This window comes from Hesperophylax consimilis, chromosome 3 (genome assembly GCF_061612785.1).
Source record: "Hesperophylax consimilis isolate HC1 chromosome 3, BYU_Hcon_1.0, whole genome shotgun sequence".
Taxonomy (NCBI): Eukaryota; Metazoa; Arthropoda; class Insecta; order Trichoptera; family Limnephilidae; genus Hesperophylax; species Hesperophylax consimilis.
This window is the reverse complement of record NC_142838.1, coordinates 40,400,727-40,425,981: the sequence shown is the minus strand read 5'-3', so window position 1 is coordinate 40,425,981 and position 25,255 is coordinate 40,400,727. Positions and strand designations below refer to the sequence as shown.

Sequence of the window (25,255 nt, the reverse complement as noted above, 5' to 3'; positions counted from 1 at the left end):
ATCGGTTGTCAGTTGCAGTCAGTTGTGTCAATCGTCGGTGTGGTTTATTCGGTTTATTTATGGTCAGCAGTCAAGTTTAATGGGGGCGCATAATATGGAGGTTAATAATGTGAATAAGCATTAATAATGACGGTGAAATGTACTTTAAACACAGTGTTTTATTAAGAATAACGTCATACATTTTTAAAAAATATCGTCAAAATGAACTGAACAGAGAGTGCATTAGAGTGTTTTAGCTGATTATTCGATATCCACTATGCCCAGCTGCAAATATTGCGGAGAAGTGGAAAATAAACAGTTTTCTCCATGTTTGGAGTGCAAATTGTGTCATGGACTTGTACATTTGGAGTGTCTTCTGGTTAAGGAGTCTCCGGGAAATTTCCCCGGAGATGTTTTTTTTATATTCACTTGTGCGGAGTGTTCTGAAAATGGAGAAGAATCGTTCGAGCGCGGGAAAATGACATGGTAAATAATAATCACCTTCCATAGTTTTTGTTTTGTTTTTTAGGTATTGATAAGATAAAAAATGTGGCAGATGGTGCAGAAAATAAAATCCTGTCACAGTGTGTAATATTTCTCTTCAATTTCACTTTTGACTACAACCCGTATATAATTCTACTCTACAATCGAGGTGTAGAAAATACTTTTAGCTTTTGGAAGGGATTTTGAACATTATGATTATATCGATATCAAATAGAAGTAGAATTCCGAGTTGTTTTGTCCACTTATACTTGATCAACATGTTTTTTAATCCTCTATTATATTTTGTGAAACTTTGGGATATTTTTTTAAGCATGTGTATCTCTGGTTCTAGGTTCCACTGTTTAATCATCGTTCTTCATGACTTGACCTCAAAATGCAGTGCCATCAGCAATCAAGGATTCTTCCACTGGCGAACTCACATTGGGTCTTTCATAAACCGGAATTGGCATCTTCTTTTCCACCCCCAATTGTATGTGCCCACCTACTTGAAATTTTATTTTGTTTTTATATGAAGACTGTGTAATAATTTTCAACTACCTGGAGTAAGTGGTATTTCAATGGAAAAAGTTCCGAGGAACCAACGTCATTAATCCGTTCGGCACCGGTGTATACTTGGGAAATAGACTAAACGCACACCTAACATTTGTACACGGTAGACATTTGTCTCATGAGAACAGGTTGTTTCTATGACTCGTTCTTGAGTTCCATAGCTCGGCTTTTGAACAATTTGCCGGCTTCTGTGTCTCTTCAAGACCCACGTTCACTCCTTCCTCTCCTCAAAACGACCCTTCACACAACATCCCCAAAGATAACATTAGCCTTCGAGGGAAATTATTATGTGTGGAGTTAATGTTAAAAACACCCCTGAGGAGTGTTGTAAGGCGGATGGACAGGGAAGAGAGAAAGGAAAGAGCTGTCCAATTAACATATGAGAACTTTTTTTTCTTTTTTGGTTTGTGTATTTTTAATTCTCACTAGCATTCAGGTTCTTATTCCTTCATATTAACAATGGTGACCGGATAAATCATCAAAATGATAATTCATCACATCTATAAAAATTTATATAAAGTCATGGAAAGTGATGAAACAAAAACTTTATTAACTGGGTTAAGTAGGTTAGGTTAGGTTTAAATTTTTTTTTTCATCATTTCTAATGACTTTATATCACCTTTTAAAAGTGTGTTGAATTGTCACTGTGTTGAGTTATCATGGAACCATTCACAATACAATCAAGGCCCAGTTGTTTTGCAGAAATTCATATGTGACAAAGTATTCAAATTACCATTCAGACAGTTGAAAGGTTCCCTTTCCCTTGAGGTGATTTTGCTAAAAACGGCGCTATACGGCGCCAAATATTATTATTATTAAATGCCGATTCTAAGGATGGGTTGTTTTGGAGAATTTGAATAATTCATCAAATTTCAACATTCATTTTCATATATCAGTGTTTGGACAATACTGCCGCGGTAACTAAAAACACATTGTCGATAGTCTTAAGGAAGACACTGTGTTTTTAGTTACAGCGGTAGAATAGTTGTTGTGTAGGACCATATTATTTATGTGAAATTGCGGTATCTAATTCTTACATTCGAATAATTATATGGAAGTTTAATCAATTAAACAATCACTCCTTCCTTCCTGCATGGCAGAAACATCAAATAGCAGAAAAACCAAAAAAAAAAAATATATGTATTATTTAAAAAAATCGTGTTTTCCCCGACATTTAAAAGTGTTCTTCCGGAAATATAAAGCTCTTTTACACCTTTATCATTGCACTTGTTTTGTTTTTACAGCAAACGCAGAAAGAACTGGGCCGGCACCTTCTCTGGAAGTCTGTCCCTATACAGTCCAACTTTCTTCCAATCCGGAGCCACAGTTCTGAACGAACAAGGATGGTGGAGGTTAACCCATGGGTTTTCTCCGGCGCTCATAAAACATTTAAGTATGTTAAACTAATTTATTATAACTGTACTTATTTTGTTTACCAGCGTAGATCTGTGAATAATCACGGATAGTCTGAATTCTCGACAAATTACTTCCAATTTTGGAAATTGCAAACATTATATGTAGGTACTTTATCGCTTGTTTGAATTCTCCAAACAAACACTAGCAACAAAACAATTATGAAAATGATAGCACTTAAATTCAAAGCAAAAGTTCTAGATTTTATTGCGACTGAGTTACGACACACAACTGAAGATAGTATTTTTTAATAATTATTTTATGGAAAAATTGTCCTTTTGTATAACTTTGAAATCATATTAAGAGCGATGTTTTCGCAGACGAAATTTCGACTCCCGCAAAAATAATTATTGTTCTGTGTCCCTCTCTAACGGAGCGTGGAGTGGGGAGCGGAGAGGGAGTACCTGGCTTTTAGTACGGCTGACGTTGCAAGCGATCAAAAAAAGTTAGATAATATGAGATTAAATAAAAAAGAAATTAAGTTCAATGCTTGAATATTTGCACGAAGTCGGTGAAATGTCCCTTTCGTTTAGTTCATTCCATTAGCAGACACAGTACATACAAGGGCTATTCTTTAATAGTATTGGTATATGCGCATGTACACATTAGGCACTGACAATATCACGCACTGAAGGCCAGTAAAAGAGAAATGCTTTTTTTCTTTTGTGCGTGAATATATTTGCATCAAAACGGGGAATCACCATTTTGTTTAGTTCATTTAAATTAGCAGATACGTGTATTATTGTTGGAGATACGGAAATTGTACACTTATGAACAGTAAGTAATATAATTGTAGAGAATAGAAACATACACTTACTTAAAATTTGTGTGAGTGCACCGGTAAAGGCCTTACTGTTACTTTTGACATAACCTTTTATTTTTTAATTTTTACATTACCTTTGAAATTTTTTTGTGTATCATATTTTTTTTATTTTATCTGGAAGAATGTTGTAAAGTCGTGTCGCTGTGTATATAATTCCGAACACGCACTGACTTTATCACTGGGATTTTGGTCGAGATTATTTTTAAGTGTTATGTAAGAAGAATATTATGTGAACAACAAAATTAAGTAATATGCACAACTATAAATATAAATAACCATAAAAATAGCAGCACAATAACAGCAAGAATAATAGCAACAAGCATATTTTATTAAAAATGTTCAATGAATCGGAATAATTATTTCCGTCCATTCTAGGCAGTGAGGAATACATTTATGGTAGTTAGACCCAGATTTTTTATACTGAAAAAAATCCTATTTTATAATCTACACAATACATGTGCACAAGGTGAAAAATAAAAAAAGTCAGACAGGTAGTAGTTGTATAGTAAGAACAGACTCCAATATAAATAAGCAAATAAATAATTATATCAATCAAAGAGGACCATCGTATGTGTTTAAAAGAAATTGCATTTTCGAAGACACAAACTGTTCAAGCAAAATAATACAAGTTTCTTTAAAATATCTTTAAAACATCACGGAATTAAAGTGGATATTAATCACAATCTTCAACATCATTTACGGAACTGAAAACAACAAAAAAACATTACATTTTTACCGTAAAAAAATAAATACTTAGTATAAATATTTATTTAAATATTGCATTTAATTTTCACCTGTTCAGAGTTCTTTCTGTCTTTTTGACATTGCACTTCCTCTTTTTCCGGTGCATACTGGGTGGCTTACCATGTATCCACTTTCGACCTAAAACACAAATAACATTTTATAAAAATCAATAACGTAAGTACCCTAATTCATAACCTAATTATCATTGTTAAAAATGCTAAAATAATGATTACTTACCCATGTTGAATGAAATAAATTATTTGGGGATGCTTCGGTTAAAAACTGTGGAGTTCAAAAATAACTAACTAACTAACCATCACGCCGTTTCCCGCAGGAGTAGGCAGAGAGGACGGACTGCCAAACAACTCGGCCTTGGCACACACTTCTTGCCTCATTCACATTCATACATCGTCTCATACATACTCTTCTATTATTCTGACTCTTGACATGGCCCGACTCGAGTATCTGATTCACTTGATCGTGCCATGTCTTCCTCGGGCGTCCCCGACTTCTGCTACCATTGCAAATTAATATTATAACAAATTCGTCAATTATATGTCCGCGCAGGCTGACTGCGAATGTCGACTAACACATATACATACACTAGCAATAATAATAAAAAATGACTCTAAGGACGATTGACGTAGGTATGTATGCATGTATTTGTTAGGCGGGCGATCTCTCCCGAGCCCCTGCCCCCGGCACCCCCTACCTACCCTAGCCAGCCCGACTGAAGAAAGTGCGAATGAGACAATAACAAAAAAGCTAGTTATTTATCAAGCAATCGATAGATTTGTACCCCTACAAAAATATTACACTTCTAAATTCCCTAAATGGTTCTATTCTGAACTAATTAATCTAACGTACAATAAAAAAATTGCCCACAAACGTTATAAAATAAATAGAACGCTAGATAATTATATCGCATTCTCCATTCTGTGTAAAGATTGTACTAGGAAATCGAAAGTATGTTTCAAGAAATACACCAACAATGTTGAAAATTCTATTTTAACAAATATTAATAAATTTTGGAATTACGCTAACTCCTTTCGGAAAAATAACTCTAACTTTCCCGGTACAATGTTTTACGGGAAAAAAGTGGGTCATGACAAAAACGATATTGTAAATTTATTTGCAGATTTCTTCAAGAGTGTATATGTTGAAGACAATGAAAACATATTATCTGATAAACCCCAATTTACCGAAAGCTCACTCAACTTGCATAACATCCATGTGGTGTGGTAGTAAATGATGTTGTGACTTTTATCAAACAGCTGGATACCAGGTCGAATTCGGGGCCAGATATGATTCCCTCAATATTACTTAAAAACTGTATTCATGTTCTAGCTCTTCCTATTACTATAATTTTCAATTTATCCTTTTCTACAGGTTGTTTTCCTGAAATTTGGAAAAGTAGCTTTATAACACCTATTTTTAAAAAAGGAGATAAATGTCAAATTGAAAATTATAGACCCATATGTATTATGTCATCACTATCTAAACTTTTAGAAAAGATTATATTAAGTAAAATCATGCATCAAATTAAACCAATTATATCAACATTTCAACATGGTTTTATGCCAGACAGATCTACGTCATCTAACTTATTGCTTTACGAAAATTTTATTTCTAATGCACTGTCCAAGGGTCTTCAAGTTGATACAATTTATACTGATTTTAGCAAAGCCTTTGATACTGTTTCTCATCGCATTTTAATGGAAAAATTAGAACACTTGGGAATAAGCGGCAACTTTCTCGAATGGCTTAGAAGTTACTTATCATACAGAAAATTATCTGTAAAAATTACCTCCACAACTTCTTACACTTTTTTTGCCTTAAGTGGGGTCCCCCAAGGTTCCCACCTAGGACCAATTCTTTTCCTACTATTTATTAATGACATTTCACTAATTTTCGATAATATTAACTTTCTTCTATTCGCCGACGATCTAAAGATGTTTAAATCGATCGGTAATTCTTCTGATTGTTTAACTCTACAAATGAACTTAAATAAAATTTATGAATGGTGCATCGTAAACAAATTACACCTTAATATCAACAAATGCCAAACGATCAGTTTCCATAGATCTAAAACCCCTTTATTATTCGACTACTCAATTAACAATGCCAATCTAAAAAGAGTTTTTGAATTCAATGACCTTGGAGTTATCTTTGATCATTTGGTCACAAAAAATTGCCAAAGATGCCTCGTAAAATCATGTAAAATCGTCATCTTCTGGGGCCTATATTCTATAATTTAAGGCAAAAATCGAAAATCTGATCCACATCCGTACTTTATATATACCATGTCTTTTAATTAAAAAAAAAAAAAAAACAGTTTACTCTAGTATTTTAGCCGTAAATCCAAATTTAAATTTTATATGAAACAGGCACCGCAGCCGTTCCTCTTAAGAGGAAGCTACAAACAAAAAATGTGTATATTCTTGGTATACCTCTTATTGTAGGTAATAGGTGTTAAAATCGCTTGACAAACGGAGTCTAGAAATGTTCGATTTCAAGCACAAAACGGGTTTTTATTTATTTTGTCAATAATTTTATAAGAAAGCAAAAAAGTTGCAAAGAAAGCAAGAAAGCAAAAAAGTCACAGATAATCTTAGCTATAATACTGTATTTTTTAAAAGTTGTTTCCTTTACCAGTTAATACATTTCTATTGAAATTTTTTTTTTATTGAGTAATTTATTTTTCATTTGTATTCTACTGAAGCGAATCCATAGGAAAACCTTCAATTTATCTAAAGCATATTTTTTAGTATTCATAATGTACACCAATTTGTTATAAAGATTAATCAAAATAGTGATTTAGCATTAAGCTTCACCTTAAGCATGTGACAGATCACGCTATATTTTCGCAGCTTGGCCTATTTAAGCATATCCCTCATCCATCATATCCCATACATTCATGTATGGCGAGCGATATGCTGAAATAGACCAAGCCATGATGCGTATAGCATAATGTGTTGCCTACCTTGTACTTGGGAAGAAATGGATAAAACTTGCAGTATTAGTAGCACATGGTAACCGGATAAATCATCACAATGATAATTCATCACATCTTTAAAAAGTCATGGAAAGTGATGAAACAAAAACTTTATTAACTGGGTTATGTAGGTTAGGTTAGGTTAAAAAAATAAATTTTTTCATCGTTTCTAATGACTTTATATCACTTTTTAAAAGTGTGTTGAATTGTCACTGTGTTGAGTTATCATGGAACCGTAGCACATAAACTGCTCAATGGGTACTTTTGTAATCCTGATGTTCTGGAAAACATTATGTTTTATGTCCCCAATAACTTCACCAGAGCTCGGCAGCACAGGCTTCTTTTTCCAAGAGGCAGGACCAACCTACCAATGACCATGTCTTTGGTTACGCTCCTAAACCACCTTTATTCTGAGGTAGACATTTTTCAGTTAAACTTCATTGAAGATCGTAATGAATATTTTTTTATACTCAAGACTGCGTCTCAAGCTAATTAATGTAATGTTATTAAGGCGATGCACTACGTCGTGTAATATTTTAAATTGAGCCAATAACAACAATAACAACCCTTACGTAGATGGCGATAGGGTTTAAATTCCCGCTTAATACCACCCGCCTGTTTTGATTTATGCAAGAAAAAAACATGGCCAAAAAGTGCCTTTTATTTTATTTTGTGGATGTTCAGGCATAAATATTTAATTTTTTTTCGATCATTTTATAAATAACTTAATTTGCCACATTATACAATAAAATCATAACCGAAAATGGATTCGTAAGTAGGAGATTTTGAACTTTAAAGCAGTTTTCATAGGTCTTTACATTATTTTTTTCTGGGCTTATAAAAAGACTTATCTAAAAAATACTCGATTATTTCAAAGGCCAAGATGTATTCTACTCGCAGTATTTAATTAAAGCATCTGAAACATTTCTAGGCCACCAAATTTTCAAACCAAAAACACATGATTTTGCACTACTACGTATGGCATCACCTTAATTGTTAAATTTGAGAAAAGTTATTTCTTCTACATCTGTTTCACTGTTTTTCACAATAAATAAATATAGAGCAATGAAAAATATTTAACACAACAATATACATATGGTAGTTAAGCCAGAAAAGGTTTCGATAAAATCTTGAAGTATGCATTTAATGAAGCTCTGTACTATAAAGAAACCAATAGCTGATAAATTACAAAATCTTTTTGAACTTCTTGTATGCTTTATTTTGGCACTGAAAATGTTTCTACCATGACACTTTGCTGCAATATTTGTTATTATTTACCGATTTTTTCAATGTATACATAGACATTTTAATTGATAGACTGGCCCTTCACGAAAGGGAGGAACAAAATCTGCTTACGAATTTCTAGTCCTTTTTACAATGGCGCACAAATTGCTGGCTGCGTGAAAACCTTAACTTCATAACTTGTAATCAGAGATGTGCAAAATGGGTAACCAAAACCATTTGAAATGCAAAATGGAAATGGGTCAAAACTTTTCCATTTGAAAATGCAAAATGCAAAATGGCTTTTAGAAAAGCATTTCAAATGCAAAATGCAAAATACCTATTTTCAAAATGCAAAATGGTTTTACAGGTCAAACAATTAAAATAATTATAGAATTTTTAAACAATGTTGTCATTTAATAATGGACATCAATGTAGAACAAACATGTTACATGATGGTAAATCCAAAAACACCACGACCACGACTACGGATTATGAAACTACAAAAAATTTGCGCGGGACTAATGTTGCCAACGTAAAAACATAGAAATTGCTATGTAACATTTAAATATTACAGCGTCATGGCCCCATGTTCAGTATTTGAATCAGTATTTTTTTTAATGGTATCACTCAATTGCCAGGGCTCCTACCAGGGAGCAACTTGACAAATGTAAATTATCTCTCATAGCGAGGTTGAGGACCGACTGATATTTGGGGCTTATGAAAAAAAGATGAGTGGAGATACTAGGAAGAATGTTGCAAAAAAGCATTTAAAATGGAAAATGCATTGAGAAAAGCATTTAAAATGCAAAATGCAAAATGGTTTTTAGAAAAGCATTTAAAATGCAAAATGGAAAATACCCATTTTGCATTTTGCATTTCCATTTGAAATGGATTTATTTGAAATAAAGCACATCTCTGCTTGTAATAAATCATGTACCATACTAAACCAAACAACTGAAATAAAGTACCTCGGTGTAATTGTAGACCAACATATGAAATGGAACAAACACATATGTGAACTTGTTAAGCGCATTAGAAAATATATCTATATATTCATTAGATTAAGAAATGTTCTCAAGCTAAACAACCTGAAAAAAGTCTATTACGCACTAGTCCAATCATTACTTCAGTATGGAATCATTGGGTGGGGAGGTGCATATGAAAAAATTTTAAGCTCTGTAAAAGTGGTACAAAAACTAATTATTAAAGTAATTTTGAAAAAAACAACCAACATTCTCTTCAGCATCATTGTTAAAAATTTTCGAAGTACCAAAAATTGAAGACCTCTATAAAAAAGATGCAATATTACAAATATATAAAGAAACTGTAATAAAAAAACTTAAATTTAACTCATCCTCAAGGCATAATTTTAACATCCAAATTCCTCTATTTTCAACACAACAAATGCACAATAATTACATTTACAAAGGCATAAGATATTTTAATAGTCTTCCCGAAGAAGTGAAAAAAATACCAGATTTTATGTTATTCAAAAAAAGGTCAAATTTATCTTTAAAAAAAATTAATATCACCTTTCAAATGTTATAACTTCAATTCATGTTACAACCAAAATTAACGTCACAATCCTCTTTTAAGTTTATATTTATTGTACTGTATTTATTTTAATTACTGATATAAACATGAAATAATTGTGAAATAACTCCTAGGCCAAGCTCAAGAGCTAGCACTCTTCATTGGAGTAGAAATTCAATAACATATGTTTTTCACTATTACCTATTATTACCTAATTTTATGTACAATGTAACAATGTTATAAGTTAAACTTAAACCTTACTCATTTTTGCGTTGCTACGCAACCCGATTTCGAAAAATGCTCTGCAAACCATTGCCTTATTTTAGCAAGTATTTTCTTTTCTGCGCAGGATGATGTCGTAGTTTACTCAGAGCATTTTCGAACCCTCCTAGTGCCAAAAATATGATTACGTGGTTTGCCTCCAGCTCGTTGAAACGATACCCAGATTTTACGTTTAAGTAGGTCCATCAATTTGGATGTCTAAAAATGTATAGAAATTGTCCTACAACGATAATAAAATCAAATCTCCCATGTGCCCTGAAAGAGAAAAATTGCCCATGGATTTTTGATTCTCCTAGAAGGTGGTCATATTACACGAGATATTATGAGATAGATTTGCATTGAGGCTACTTTACAATTATCTTTGTTTTATTTCTGCATTTAAATCATTTCACTATCCACGCTACTCGTGTTTATGATATTGTTTACTTGTGTACATAATTTCTTACCAATAATAAACGTTTTTATAGGTTCAGAAATTATTCTTATGAAGCAGAAGGAGCGATTAAACAAGAATCCAAGTAATTTTCTGAATGAAAAGGAAATGGAATATGCCATCATGAAGCAGCTTGTGACAGATTTAGGTAATTATAATTTGAATATGTATATATGTCCCTGGTTATAATTTACTGGAATACGTAAGAAAGGTATTGTACTGGACAGGAGTCCGCACAAGACTGTAGATTTGGGCGCCGGGTCCAAACCGTGTCTTCAGCAGATGGGAATGCTCCTTTACGGCCGATGATGATGATAGTGGTATATTTTATGGCAATCTGCCTCCCGCACCCGTTGCTCGGTGAATGTTGGGCACTGGGTGTGCTGTCGTCTCTGCTCGCTTCTGGCGTTTGGCAGTTTTCCTAGGCAGGGCTGGCTGGTCTTGAAGAGGTAACACCAGAAGATTTGGAGCAGAAGACTAGGCGAGGTGAGGCAGTTAGAGGGCAGGAGTCACTTGTAGAAGTAAAACACTTGTTTTTGATGGTAAAGTTGAACTGATTTAATTAAATTTTGTCACTGCTTATATCCTATAAGGTCGACTCTAAGCCGACATTTGGCTGTCGACTGAAAAGGGGTGGGGATTTTACCCGTGCCACATATGCGTACATAAGCCACTGCAAAATGTTGCACATTCATTTTGTCGGTGGGTTAGCTGAAGGCAGACGCTTGAAATTGAGACTTTGCAAACATTTTGTAAGCTCGCCTGTATTACAATTCCATAGTTTTATTACATAGTAGTTATAACAATCTGTATGACACCTAGATTTTTAGTTTGTCAAGATACGACAAAAAATAAGAAATATTTGTAAAATAAAATTGTAAAAATGATCTTGAAGCAATCAAATTTGTAAAAGGGTTATGACAGTATTTTTCGCAGGTTCCCAGTAACATAGCGCTCCGAAAGAGGAAAGATTCACTATGCTACGAGGTTCCTGGATTTTTGTAGAGACAAATATGTAAATTAATTATAAAAAAATGGTTACATTAAATCGTTAAAAAAAGGCATTTTAAATATCTCCTCAGTGGTAGCATATCGCAAATAGTTTTTATTTGACTACTGCTGAGGAGATTTACAAGTTAAAACAGGTATTATTAACATTTTGTAAATTATAATTTAGTTAGTAAAATTTGCATACAAAAAACTGAACATCGTACCGCTCGGCCGGGGTACGTGCGCGATACGGTATCGATTCTTTTCGGGGTCAGAAATTTCGGGCAATTTTGGCCGAAACGGGATATAAATGACCAGTGGCGGGGAGTGAGGAATTTGCCAGTGGCGTGGAGTTGGCACATTTTATAAATGTTAACAAATTTTTTTTTAAATAGAAAAAATATGCCCAACAACGTCCGTTACAGGTATAATACGTAACAATTAATATTTATTTCATTGCATTGTTCAATCCATAATTTTCTTTAATGTGTTTTTTTTTCTTCTTATAATAAAGATAATGAAGGACAGTCTTCATCGCTAGTCACTTACCATTGTATTAACTCCACGGCTGTACGTCAAAAAGTTATCAAGTTCTGTATAATTCGGTAGTGCCGTGTACGGAAACTAGCATTAAAGAGTGGCATATCCGTAGGTGTCGTTGCAACACAGTCATGTTGGAAATTATCCCATGTATGAAGGGCCTTAAAGGAAATAAAACGGCATTCTTTGGACGAATGCTATATTTCGAAATTGGTCAGAAAAACTTAAGGGGAGTATAGTATATAGAAGTTTTCGTGGCTGATAAACGTCTATCATTGGACAGGTGTGCCGAGATTTCAGAAGCTATTAGCAAACTGGTTAGCAAAGAACATGGGACACATCTAAAGAAGAAAATAGCCCAAATTAAAAACATCACCACTGTTGCCACATTAGGTACAATTGAAATGGATGTAATTTGAGTTGTATAGGTGGACAATGTTGGCGACACTTTTGTGTTCGCATTAAGAGACGCAATTGGTCAAATGTTAGATGTAACCAAATACTGTAGAATAGTTATAAGACCTCCAACTTCTGACATTTCTAATACATTGCAATGGAAGTATGCTACACTAGTACTAGTACACGGCACCAGTTCTGCAGCTTGGTTTTCTTTCACAACACTATATATGAATTGATTTTACATGAAATATTTTTCTTTATTTTATGTTAATAAATTATAGAAATCGAAAATCGCAAAATTAAATATTAGGTAACCTACATGCAATTTTACTGTCTTTTTGCACATAGATAATTTTTTTTAAAGTTACTTGTGCCAGTCGGGGTGAGACACACAAGTACTGTAAAGTAGACCATAGGTCCCGATTCACGGAGGCGAAAGATGTTGCTCCTTTAGCCACGTGTGAAGGGAGAACGTGTAGTGTCTGTTGACGCTGTAGAGCTGGCCCGATTCGCTCGAGAGGCTCCTTCCGTTTGACGTTGCCGGGTCTGGTCCAAAGAGGGGTAGGGTAGTCCATGGTCCAGGTTGAGACGAGGGTCAGAAGAGAAAAAAGGCGTTTGGAAGGGAAAGTCGGAGCATGGTAGAGCGGGCAGACCAGAGAGATGTAGATGTAGCGAGAAATGCTGATGAGCGACTCAGATGAACGACAAATGATGACAACTGACACTGAAAAGGGTTTGTGATCGGTTTTTATGCCACACATGCTGACATGGTACTGTAGACAGCACGTTCTTTACACTACTATTAGGTTTGTATTAACAGTTATAAGCCTACCACCGCTACCAACTACTAAATTCAATTATTTGCCGCCATTGTTTGTGAGGAATGCAACATGATACACTAGCGCCTCTAGTGGCCAGCGTTACCAATCAATACAAGTAAATACTGCCAAAATTTTACAAGAGTTTGGCTTATAATTCATATTCTAGGGTATTTGCAGTAACTAAGAAGGTTAGTGTAGGCATTATATTATACAGGTCACATCTATAACTTTTTTCGAAATTCAAATGTTTTAAGCTAGGTTTTAGGTTAAAAGGTTGAATGGTTTGTATGAGAAAATAAACATTGGAATTTCAATAAAAGTTAGTTAAATTTTTACTTCTACCATCATGTAGAATCACCTCCTGAAGTTAGCGCACTTTACACCCTGTATGTATTTAGTTTCCTTAGTAAAGTATATTTAAATTCCCTTCATTGTAATATTAACATAATAAATTGTTTTAGGATTCAGTGGATTATTATCAAAAGTTCACAGTAAGGTTGAAATCATAAACCAACCCAAAGTTATACATGGTGTTGCCGAAGAGGCACCAAGTAAAAAAATAAAGTTACAATCTCTGAGCCCACCTCCCCCTTTTAATGATATTGCCGCGAGTGGTAACTATACATTCAAGTAAGCAATCTATTTCAACTACATATTAGAGTTTATTATTATTATGTATTTCTTATATAGTTAAGTTACATGTACAAACAGAGATCCAAACTAGTGTTTCTTCTGTTGCTTTTTAAAATTTATTTAAAGTTGGCCTTGATATTTGGGATAGTAAATGTATTGAATTTTTTTTTTAGGAATGTATCTAAAAGTTCTGTGATTGATGAGTACTTGTCCAATTATTTTTTAGGAATGTATCTAAAAGTTCTGTGATTGATGAGTACTTGTCCAATTATTTTTTAGGAATGTATCTAAAAGTTCTGTGATTGATGAGTACTTGTCCAATTATTTTTTAGGAATGTATCTAAAAGTTCTGTGATTGATGAGTACTTGTCCAATTATTTTTTAGGAATGTATCTAAAAGTTCTGTGATTGATGAGTACTTGTCCAATTATTTTTTAGGAATGTATCTAAAAGTTCTGTGATTGATGAGTACTTGTCCAATTATTTTTTAGGAATGTATCTAAAAGTTCTGTGATTGATGAGTACTTGTCCAATTATTTTTTGGACGGTGAAGAATCTCTATCTGACTTTGATAGTTTTTTACCCGACTTTGAAGAATTATCGGAAAGCAGTGGCGGCATCCAATTACAGGTATTTATTCAATTAAACTATGTTTATTATATTACTGATTTGCAGAGATGTGCAAAATGGGTACCCAAAACCATTTGAAATGCAAAATGGAAATGGGTCAAAACTTTTCCATTTGAAAATGCAAAATGGTTTTTAGAAAAGCATTTCAAATGCAAAATGCAAAATACCTGTTTTCAAAATGCATTGAAAATGCAAAATGGTTTCTCAGGTCAATTAAAATAATTATAGAATTTTTAAACAATTTTGTCATTTAATAATGGACATCAATGTAGAACAAACATATTACATGATGGTAAATCCAAAAACACCACGACTACAGATTATGAAACCACAAAAAATTTGCGCCGGACTAATGTTGCCAACGTAAAAACATAGAAACTGCTATCTAACATTTAATATTACAGCGTCATGGCCCCATGTTCAGTATTTGAATCAGTATTTTTGTAATGGTATCACTCAATTGCCAGGGCTCCTACCAGGGAGCAACTTGACAAATGTAAATTATCTCTTATAGCGAGGTTTAGGAACGACTGATATTTGGGGCTTATGAAAAAAAGATGAGTGGAGATAGTAGGAAGAATGTTGCAAAAAAGCATTTAAAATGGAAAATGCATTGAGAAAAGCATTTAAAATGCAAAATGCAAAATGGTTTTTAGAAAACCTTTTAAAATGCAAAATGGAAAATACCCATTTTGCATTTTGCATTTCCATTTGAAATGGATTTATTTGAAATAAAGCACATCTCTGCTGATTTGTCTGAGATTTCTACACTATTGTTTATTTTTTTAATGTGACGATCGGACAAGTCCTAACTTCTCCCGAATGCCTGAAGCCAGGGAGACTATGGCATACCCAATTGGAGTATGTTGTGAGGCTGAAGGTAGCGGGGAGAGGTGGGCAAGTACCCAGCTATTCAGATCTTGTTACCAAATACGGTTAAAGCCATTTCATGCAATATATCGATTCTGAATGGTGGTCTTTTACCAGGGCGATACTGAAATTATCTACCACTCTAGAATGTGCCGCAAATACACTATATTATATAAGTCACGTTCCAGAGTGGAAGATATTCTCAGTTTCGCCCTGATGTAAGACCACCATTCAGAATCAAAATGTTGCTTGAAATAGCTTTAGCGGTGTTTGGTGACCAGATATGAATAGCCAAGTACTTCCCCACCTTTCTCTTTCCTCGTAATATCATTTAGAATACCGAAGTTTGTCCCCGGACAACCTGTATATTATTTTAAATGAATTGGGAAAAAATTCATCAAATAAAATATATATGCGCATGCCGGAATTTGAACCTGCGACCTACGGATTGCTAGACCACGGACGCCATCGAGATGAAATATAGATTGCTCCGAGAAAACTTTGCTCGTCATTTATAAAAAAAACTTTGACCGGTCTATAAACTTTTATTTTATTTTATTTATTTATTTATAGGCCCATTGGGCTTTTACATACATAGTTCATAAAAAAATAATATTCTGAAGATTGCAAGTTCACAAAAGTAATAGTAAAAATACATATAACCATATCCATTTGACATATTATAACAGCAAGTAAATAGTACAAAAATAAGAATATTCGTACTCCTAAGTTATACAGACTTAAATTAGTTAATAAGAAATTTAAAGTTTATATGTAAATGCTAGGTAGTGGCAGAAGTAACATGATACAATACGACACATAGTGTATGAGGCCTTTGAGTTGGAAAGCTAACAAAATAATTATTGGCAGTATTGCAAATATACTGCGTTTGACAGGTTGTAGTGGCCTGCTAAATCGAGGGCGATCGGTCAGCCATTTTGCATAGTTTATATAAAAAAATATTGTGAAGATTATAAATATAGAATAGTAAAGCAATAATATAACATTCACAATTAGACATATAAAACCATATTGTTATATTGTTGATAGCAGGCTCAACTCCTCAAATGCTAAAACTTAATTTTCCTTAATTTGTCTTCAAAATTTCCCTAGAGGACGGCAATGGTTTTGCCCCAGCTTTGCCATGTCCTAGTAATCACACATGTATCACCCCGGCACCAGATCAGCATCGCCTCACCTCGGGCCTTTCAGAATTCTTTGTTTGAAACTCCATACTGCAACGCGCTCTAACCACAAGGGGACATGTTAGTGAATGGCAAGGGGGTCGTAGTCAAATCGTAGTTACCGCACTTACGTCCCCCAGGTGATGGTATAAGCCCAACGAGCTGTCGCCCAGTCGTAGCCGCTTCAACACCTCGGAGGTGCTGAGCCGCTCAAGTGATGTGCCGACTGGTTGACGGTTGGGCGGTATCGATCTGATGCCAAGCTGATATGTGTGCGATAACCTTTATAAATATTATCGAGATACGTAAATATATTTAAAAAAAACATATTGTTCTCTCCAAAATAGTTACCTACTCTTTTTTTTTTTTTGAGAAATCCATTTGATGAAATTTTTGTGAAGGTTCTTATATGTAAATTATTTTCAGAATGGATTGATAAACAATCACGGTGCTGGTGAATACCACAGTAATTACCCGTCATCCGGAGAAAACTGTGATTCGGACTTCATCAGTCAGTCCCCACGTTCCCAAAACATCGCTGTATTCAACACATGCTCAGAAGGAAGCAATGACTCTAAAGTTGACACTAATAAATTAAATCAATCGTCATTCAATCAACATGAAATTAAAACGAAACCATCATTCGAATCGCCGCCCGTTGTGAGCGGCCTCTTTACCAGGAACAAGGATGATGGAGTAGATTTACCATGGAACAATGAAAATCAAATGAAAACTAATTCTAGGGACGAGTGTCTCATTCCAGCAACGGAGTACGAAGAAGTGCAATTGCTCAATAATCTGAACAGCATCTGTCGGAAGGCGCAATATGAAAATATAGATAAAAATCTCATCAGATTACGGGCTAAACTGTCACTTAGGAAATTGAAAAAGAGTAAACATCTTCCCGTTTGGAATTTAGACAGGTAAATACTGTTGATATCTCAACACACTTCGGCCGGGAAAGGTAGTTCTACCCGTTTGGTCGATTGATGCTTAACGGCGGGAAGGGTAGTTCTACCTTTTGCGCCGGCCTCATTTCAATGGCAGAAAAGTTTTGGTTTTTATGACCGAAACCTGATTCGAATCTCTATTTCTGTTACGCCCCACTCAACACCTATGTGCAAGCGAGCGAGAGATGTCGGGCGTATTTAAAGAAAGCAGGTATGGGCAAATACCGATAGGCGGACCGTAATAAACATATTGCAAAGTTAATTGAGTTGCATTTTAAATAATATTCGATTTTCGTTTAGTACTTTTATAGCTTGGGTATGCTGAGTTACTACGTAGAAAGTTTTAATATTTTCGAAGATACAGCAATTTAAAACAAATAATAGAAATTCGCACGGGTACTTTATTTTCGCCCGGAGACTGCGTAGCGTCAGCGCAAAAAATACTCACCAGAAATGTGTTAAGTATTAAATAAAAATATTTATTTTTGTCTGTTTGTTTTTTTGACTGCGTGTTTATCTAAATCATGTAAATGTTTATACGGTATGCGGTGTTTCTGCCCTAGTTTTCTAGCAGGTTTTAAAATCTTCTGAATGTTCCTGAAATATTGTAAGTTTTCAGAACATTCTTCATTATTCCAGAAAGTTCCGGAAAGTCCATTCTTTAAATGACTTCCCAAAGGTTCCGGAAAGTCCATTCTTTAAATGACTTCCAGAAGGTTCCGGAAAGTCCATTCTTTAAATGACTTCCAGAAGGTTCCGGAAAGTTCGTTTTTTAAATAACTTTCAGAAGGTTCCGGAAAGTCCATTCTTTAAATGACTTTTAGAAGGTTCCGGAAAGTTCATCCTTTAAATGACTTCCATAAGGTTCCAGAAAGTCGATTCTTTGTGATGGATAGTATGTTCCGGAAACATCTACAAGTTTTAGAACATTTCAGAAAGGTTTAGACTTCCGGAAGATTCCAGAAAGCCCCAGCCTTCTACACGATTCTTAGCGATTAATAAATGATAAAATATCTATGGGCTTGAAAACATTCTGGAAAAGGTCTATCATTGCTTCCGGCTTCTGAATTATTCTGTATTCATGTTATTAATTACATAATATAATGTTTTTAGTTTTATACCAAATAAAATAATAATATAATACTTACTATCATACCGTTGTACTAAATAAAATAATGATTAATTAACTTTGTAGGTTAGTCTGTAAGCTGGCTAATTTTCCAGTTCAGGATAGTTTATCACAGTTCACTCAACAAGATATTCGAGTATTGGACCGTTTTCAGGTAAATATGACATTAATCGTCTACCACAAACTTCATTGAATTAATGAAATAATTGTATTTTACACACCATTACAACACTATTTAAAACATGGTTATTTAATCTATATTTTAGATCCTATAGAATATGTATTTTCTCTTTTATTTCAGCATGTTACGGACAGTTTGAGTGGTTCCACATTCCCGTCCCAGGTAGATTTTGCCACGAGACTTGCCGGCTGTTCAGAAGTGAGTCCGTTCCTGTCTCCTTACAGCGGGAGATTACTCAAACCATACATCAGAAGAGATACAGAAACCATTCCACCGTGGCTAAGACTAATGAATGAGTTAAGACATAAAGTGAATAGCAGTAAATCAAGCAGTATTATTTATGAAGCAGCTCCTTTGGATTATTGCTACGTCCGGCCACAGCATATTGCTTCTATCAACAGTCTTTGTGCCCAATACTTTTGGCCGGGTATTGATTGTAAGTATATATTGCTGTACGTTAACATTAAACAGTTCTTTCTCTTCTGTTGGCTCAAATTATGACATAATTTTTCAACACCTAACCTAACCTAACCTCCGACCCAGGGGGGTATAACTCCGATCGAAAATTGGAACCATGAATATTGTGACGTTATATTGTTTCCCAACTATATCCACCTAACTGTAACTGTATAGTATAATAAGTGGGCTCCGAATATGAATTTTACAGTCTATATATTAGCATATCTATGGTTTTTTAGGAAAAATTTGTTTCGTACAAAAGCCCGAAGATATCGATAGTGAGTGGTTTATTTATGCTTCAACCAATTTCAAACCTTTTTGCAACCCTACTTATTTTCCCTCCTAATTCTTTGGCAACTGTCAAATCCAATCTCTTTGCTTTCGTTTAGTTCACTTTGAAAAAGGAATAAATTAAAATATTACAAGAAAGTACCTACCTAAATCAGCTAAATCAATTTCGTTTTTATTTCAGGATACTATTATTTTGAGAATTAATGAATCAATTCATCAATCGTATTATTATAAAGTATTCCAAAAAAGGTTCCAGAATTCTGAATATGGATAGGAAAGGTTGGAGCGTTTCAAACTTTCGTCACATTTGATAGCAATCAAATCGAAGATTAGTGCCATTTTGAATTTTTGACATTTGAACTGTCCCCGTTAAAGGACTCTTAACTCTAAAAGCAGACTCCTGGTCCGTTTCAGCTTTTTATCATCTGTCAACCATTACTCATGTTGTTATGCTTGTCAGTTTATTGCAATTTTTTCAAAAGCTATCTTTGACCAATAATCGTTGATTTGATGTTCATTAAATGTGATGAGACTTTAGACCTGTACTATAAATAATTCAAATTTTTCAGTAACTGAAGCCCTTCAATATCCTGACTTCAGTTGTGTGGTATTGTACAAAAAGTTGGTGGTAGCATTTGCATTTCTTGTACCAGATGTTGGACCAAATGAAACATACATTTCTTTTATTTTCACACGACCGGAGTGGAGGAAATCTGGAATCGCTAATTTTATGCTGTATCATTTAATTCAGGTAACAATCACATTATTTTTTATGTTAAAATAGCACTGTTTAAAAATTTATTGATCCATTATTTATTGACTGAGCATGGCGAAGTCCCGTTTTAACTTGACCGTTTGCAATTTCATCTTTCTGTAAATTTGTTTTGTGTGTTCATTTTACGGTTTTGAAAATCTGCCGCATCCACTTTATTATTCAAGCAAGCCTTAGTTTGACATATAAAAATAATAATAGTAATAGAAATATTCTAGGGTATTTGCTTCGACTAATTTTGATTGATCTTTTCAATATTATGGTAGCTATCTGCCTGAAGAAAGTTGTCATTGAGATAGTGACTTTTCTTCGGACAAATTTTGTAATTACTTATTTGAAATAAAAAAAATGTTACATAAAATATTATGTGGTTCATAATAATTAAGTAGGTAGGAATTTAAGTACCTACTTACAAATCTTCAGATTTCAGAGGACATTTTTATTGTGATTTATTAACTCCCCAGTCTAATTTGTTCGCTTTTGGGAAGAAAAAAATTCCCAAAAAGCGAAAAAATTGACTCTACATTACCCGTAGAGTCAATTTTTTTGCTTTTCGGGAATTTGTTTTGTTCGGAACAGCTCATATGGTCTCACGGAAATCGTTGTATATCCCTTACCGTCATAGTTAGAAATATGAAATAAACGGTGTTAGAAGGAGAAAATACCAAGCTTCTATGAAACAAAGGTTCCAACCGCGATTTTTGAAAAAAATATGAATTTTTTAGTAATTATTTTTACATGAAATGACAAAAAAGTGAGGTGGCAGTAATGTTTATAAAACATTTTTCTAATAAAACGCGTTTCGTTATCAGTAATTTTAGTACAATGTTTATACGACTAAAAACGTAGTGAGCCATTTTTATGTTTGATTTCAAAAATTATTTGTTTGTTTCCAATAACAAAATTTGAAAGTGTATTTTATCACCTTTCAAAAACTGTTTTTAGTTTTTGGATACATTCAGAAATATCCCGTTTATTTAGATTTTATTGAAAAGCAGAAATACACACAAATTCTCTGATAGCATCTTTAAGAAATATAACAGTCAAGATGCCAGAAGTCTGAAAGGTTATATAAGAGAAAATTATTAGAAACATCCTTTTTTGTATGTGGGGTCTTCTGTTCACAAAACCACTAGTTAATTATGTATGTACAATAATTTAATGTTGAATGTTTTGTTTCAGACGTGTATCGATAAAGATATCACACTTCACGTTTCAGCAACCAACCCAGGAGTATTTCTTTACCAAAAATTTGGTTTCAAAGTTAGTACATTATAAAACTTTTATTTTATCCTATTTTATTACAGCTATGTATGTGTGTATTTATAAATGAATTCCATTAAAAAAAAAACATTCTCAAAGCTAAAATGGAAATAAGAAAACCATCATTGTCGAAGACATTAACCTCAATATCACAAATGGTTACTTATCCTATAACGAAGATCTTAATATGATGGCAGAATTAAATTATATATCGTATATTAATTCATTTACAAGAATTATCCCAGATCAACGACCTTCGTGCATAGATCATGTTTTCACAAATATTCAAGATATAAAAAACATAATATCTGCAGTTATACAAACCACAATCACAGATCATTTCAGGTGCATTTTTACGTACAATTACGAAAACAAATGCTTACTAATACCAACCCAAACTCTGGAGAATGACAATGGCCGACGCAAAACGCTCAACATAAATGCCCTAGTACATAATCTAGATAAAGAGAAATAGCACGACATTTTTTTCATTTTGCAACACAATTACATAATCAACAACACATAATCCAAAATAATGTTGTGTAAGGTAGTGGTAAAAGAAGATAAAATAATACAAAACAAATTTAATAAAATTAGTTGTATTTTTAGTTAAAAAAAAGATAAATATGATAAAAGAATAAAAAAATATATTGATCTATGCACAAGAAAATTGTTTCTACAGGCAGTGCAGTGGCGTAGTGGAAATTTCGAGCCCCCCCCCTTCAAGCCTGTTAATCAATCACTCCTTCACAATCAATGGACATGATTAATCTGTTTTCACATTAAAATATTATTAATTCAGTCCTTGTTTGGGCATCAAATAAATGATCATGCCATAGACAAAAATTTTGAGACATTGTTCGTCTAGCGTAAATAAAAAACACGCTTTCAAGGAATAAAATAAGTTATCTTGTGTTTTTTATGTTTGATTTAACCTGTAGAGGCCGACAATAAACTTCAATAAATAAAAACATATTTTTGTTAAAGCTATACTTGATAAAGTGAAATTTTTATTTTTGTCTTTAACCTATTAAAATAAGGTCGACACCGCAATTGCAGTGCTTCGTACCGTGCGTGGGCATATCCTTCAACACTGTAAATGCAGGGCTCTGGCCCCTGAGGGTTAATTATTAAACATCAGGATCCACAGACAGTGAGAGTGGGCCAACTGAGTTTCGTGATGTAGCTTGAACATTCTAAGTTTATTTCTATATTATTAGTATTACGCTTCACCATTTGAATAACTGAAACCAGTTTTAAATAATATACAGGTTAAAAACATATTCAACTCAGTTAGCTCATACTTATTATGAAAAATAAATAGTAAAAAGTAAGTTCGCCGAAGTAAGTTATGAAATGTAGAGATGAGATATATTTACAGATTTTATGATTCTATGCTGGTTTATGGATGAACCCTTCACTCATGAGGTAATCGTATAGCTTCCTAGTTTTATTAACATCTATTTTAATTAGTCTTCTCGCGTCTAGCAAACGCAAACAGCCATTTTTGTTATTCTCAGTTATGAGGAGATCTCTGAACGTGATAAAGTTTGTGGGCACCAATCTGAGTGCTGAGCAGAGGGTCTTTTCTTTATCGTTGAGTTGCTCATACCCCGGGAGGCTGATGATCTCCAGGGGCGCTGTGCCCCGCCGTGCCTTGGCTCCTGGTCCCACCAGCTCCCGAGACAACGGGTTGAACAACAGGTTTACATCCTTGTTGCTGAACATCGAGTTGGAGGTGTTCTCTGACAGAGACTTCCAGTCTAACTCGGTGGAGTTCAAATAATTCTTCAAGTCTTTTGAATATATTTCTTCCTTACGTTTCAGATGCCGATACAAATTACACCCTTTAAATGTCTTCATGCCGTTCTTTCGGTAATCGTGCAGCCTGTGCAGATACAGAACTAGTTCTTTTTCAATACTGAGTCGTTCCATGAAAGTATCAAACTGAATTCCCGTTAGAAGTTGCATGAATGTTACGAGGCGTTCACAAGTCGGCCGACTGATTGTATCTTCGAATTGTTGAATCCACTTGTAAAACTTTCTTATGACTATGAGACCGTGTTGGCGAATTATGTTGTACCTTCTTCTTCTTTCCTTTAACTTGTTATTATATGCCATGACTAGAGAACACTGCAAACTCTTCATCAGCTCGTCATTTTCACTCTCGTGAATACTTTGTAATGATAAGACACTTTCGGCATTGTTATCAAAGTTCATTTCAAAATCTGATCGGAATGGGTTGTAGCCGGCCACCTGTTGGGAGACTGTGGAACTGACGTGTCTCAGGGGGTCGTCGCTGGTACAATCCCGGAACAGGAAAGGGTGCATGCTGTCTTCAATATTGTAATCGTCCTTACCCAAGTAAGGAAGTTCATCAGACTGAATATTTTCTACGTAAAACTTCTTGTAATGTTCTTGGCATTCTAATTTGGAATGAGTTTGCATGGATTTGGAAATTTCTTCCCAGTTTCCATACCCATGCTCGTATACATATTTTAACAAGTTGTATTCGTCTTTAGCAGTCCAGTTACAATTTTCAAATAAGTGGAAATTGTTTTTTCGAACTGCGTAACTGTGGTTACTTTTATGTTGTCTTAATTCGACTCCTTTGGAAAAACACAAACAACACAGATGCACATCTTGACATTCCACACACTCAATGTACGGCTCCATCAGCTGAGTGGTGCAACTGGTGCAGGACGGCTGCAGCAGATCTGTAATTCCCTCCATTTTTACTAATTCAATATTCCTTTTTACAGATTGAAGAACTGATTCAAGAATTCTACGAAAAATACTTTCCGGCAGAATCTACAGAATGTAAACATGCTTTGTTTCTTAGGCTATGTAGGTAGTTTACAAAATATTTATTTGTGTATAATTGTGACATACGAATTAATTCGTTAAAACTCATTGACAATGTTTGTGTTGAATTATTTTTGCCGATATTTCTGGTAAATACAATATTATTAAATAAAAATACATCTGACTACAGACTAAGGTGATTATCGGCATGGTGCGCTGTCAAACTGACATTATCATTTTGTATTGCCAGTTGTAAGAATATATTTTTTTATATTCTTTTTCTACGGTTTATTTTTGGAACATTTTCTACCAATGTATAAAAATTAAGTTGAAAAAGGAATACCTAATAAAATTGTTTACAAGGGAATTATTTTTTTATTTTCTCTACATAACAAAATAAAAAAGGATTGGGTACATAATTATCATGAAATTTTTCTTTTGCTACCCCTGATATCCCGTTCCTTTTTTAATAATGAAGAAACAAAAAAACAGTAAATTAAGCTTTCGATACTTTACCGTGCGAAGTTAGAGTGAATGTATCTACTAAATAATGTACGTATAGAAGTGACGGAAAGCAACTGTTAAAAAAATGTAATTTTCATTTTCCCTTTTATGTAATATTTTTTGTCAGATGTCGATTTTTAACGGATGTCCATTTGCTTCGCGTATCTCGTTAATATTGTTACTATATCTAACAATGTAATACCCAATGTTTTTTATTTAACTTTCCGTTCGTAAAGAACCTATTGCACATCTGTTAAAATATTATTTGTTGAATTTAGCAAAAACAGCATGACTACCTACCGATAAAAATATAAACCGTTCGTCTTTTGAAAACAAATAAACGAACATTGTACAA

The 25,255-nt window shown here is 33.9% G+C and overlaps 2 protein-coding genes across 2 annotated transcripts; one reads left to right on the top strand and one right to left on the bottom strand.

Moving 5' to 3' along the window:
* The first annotated feature begins 17 nt into the window (after nucleotides 1–17).
* On the top strand, nucleotides 18–24,755 carry Atac2 (Ada2a-containing complex component 2). Its single transcript, XM_089650707.1, has 12 exons — nucleotides 18–465; nucleotides 815–952; nucleotides 2,277–2,425; nucleotides 10,514–10,627; nucleotides 13,691–13,859; nucleotides 14,354–14,492; nucleotides 16,973–17,469; nucleotides 18,692–18,779; nucleotides 18,927–19,242; nucleotides 20,126–20,307; nucleotides 21,511–21,591; nucleotides 24,354–24,755. Exons 1-12 carry the CDS (start codon nucleotides 257–259, stop codon nucleotides 24,444–24,446), a joined length of 2,175 nt encoding a protein of 724 aa, XP_089506833.1. The 5' UTR covers nucleotides 18–256; the 3' UTR covers nucleotides 24,447–24,755.
* Ada2a (Transcriptional adapter 2A) lies at nucleotides 22,238–24,450 on the bottom strand. The gene has a single exon (XM_089650708.1). It carries the CDS (start codon nucleotides 24,322–24,324, stop codon nucleotides 22,984–22,986), a length of 1,341 nt encoding a protein of 446 aa, XP_089506834.1. The 5' UTR covers nucleotides 24,325–24,450; the 3' UTR covers nucleotides 22,238–22,983.
* Nucleotides 24,756–25,255: the final 500 nt, after the last annotated feature.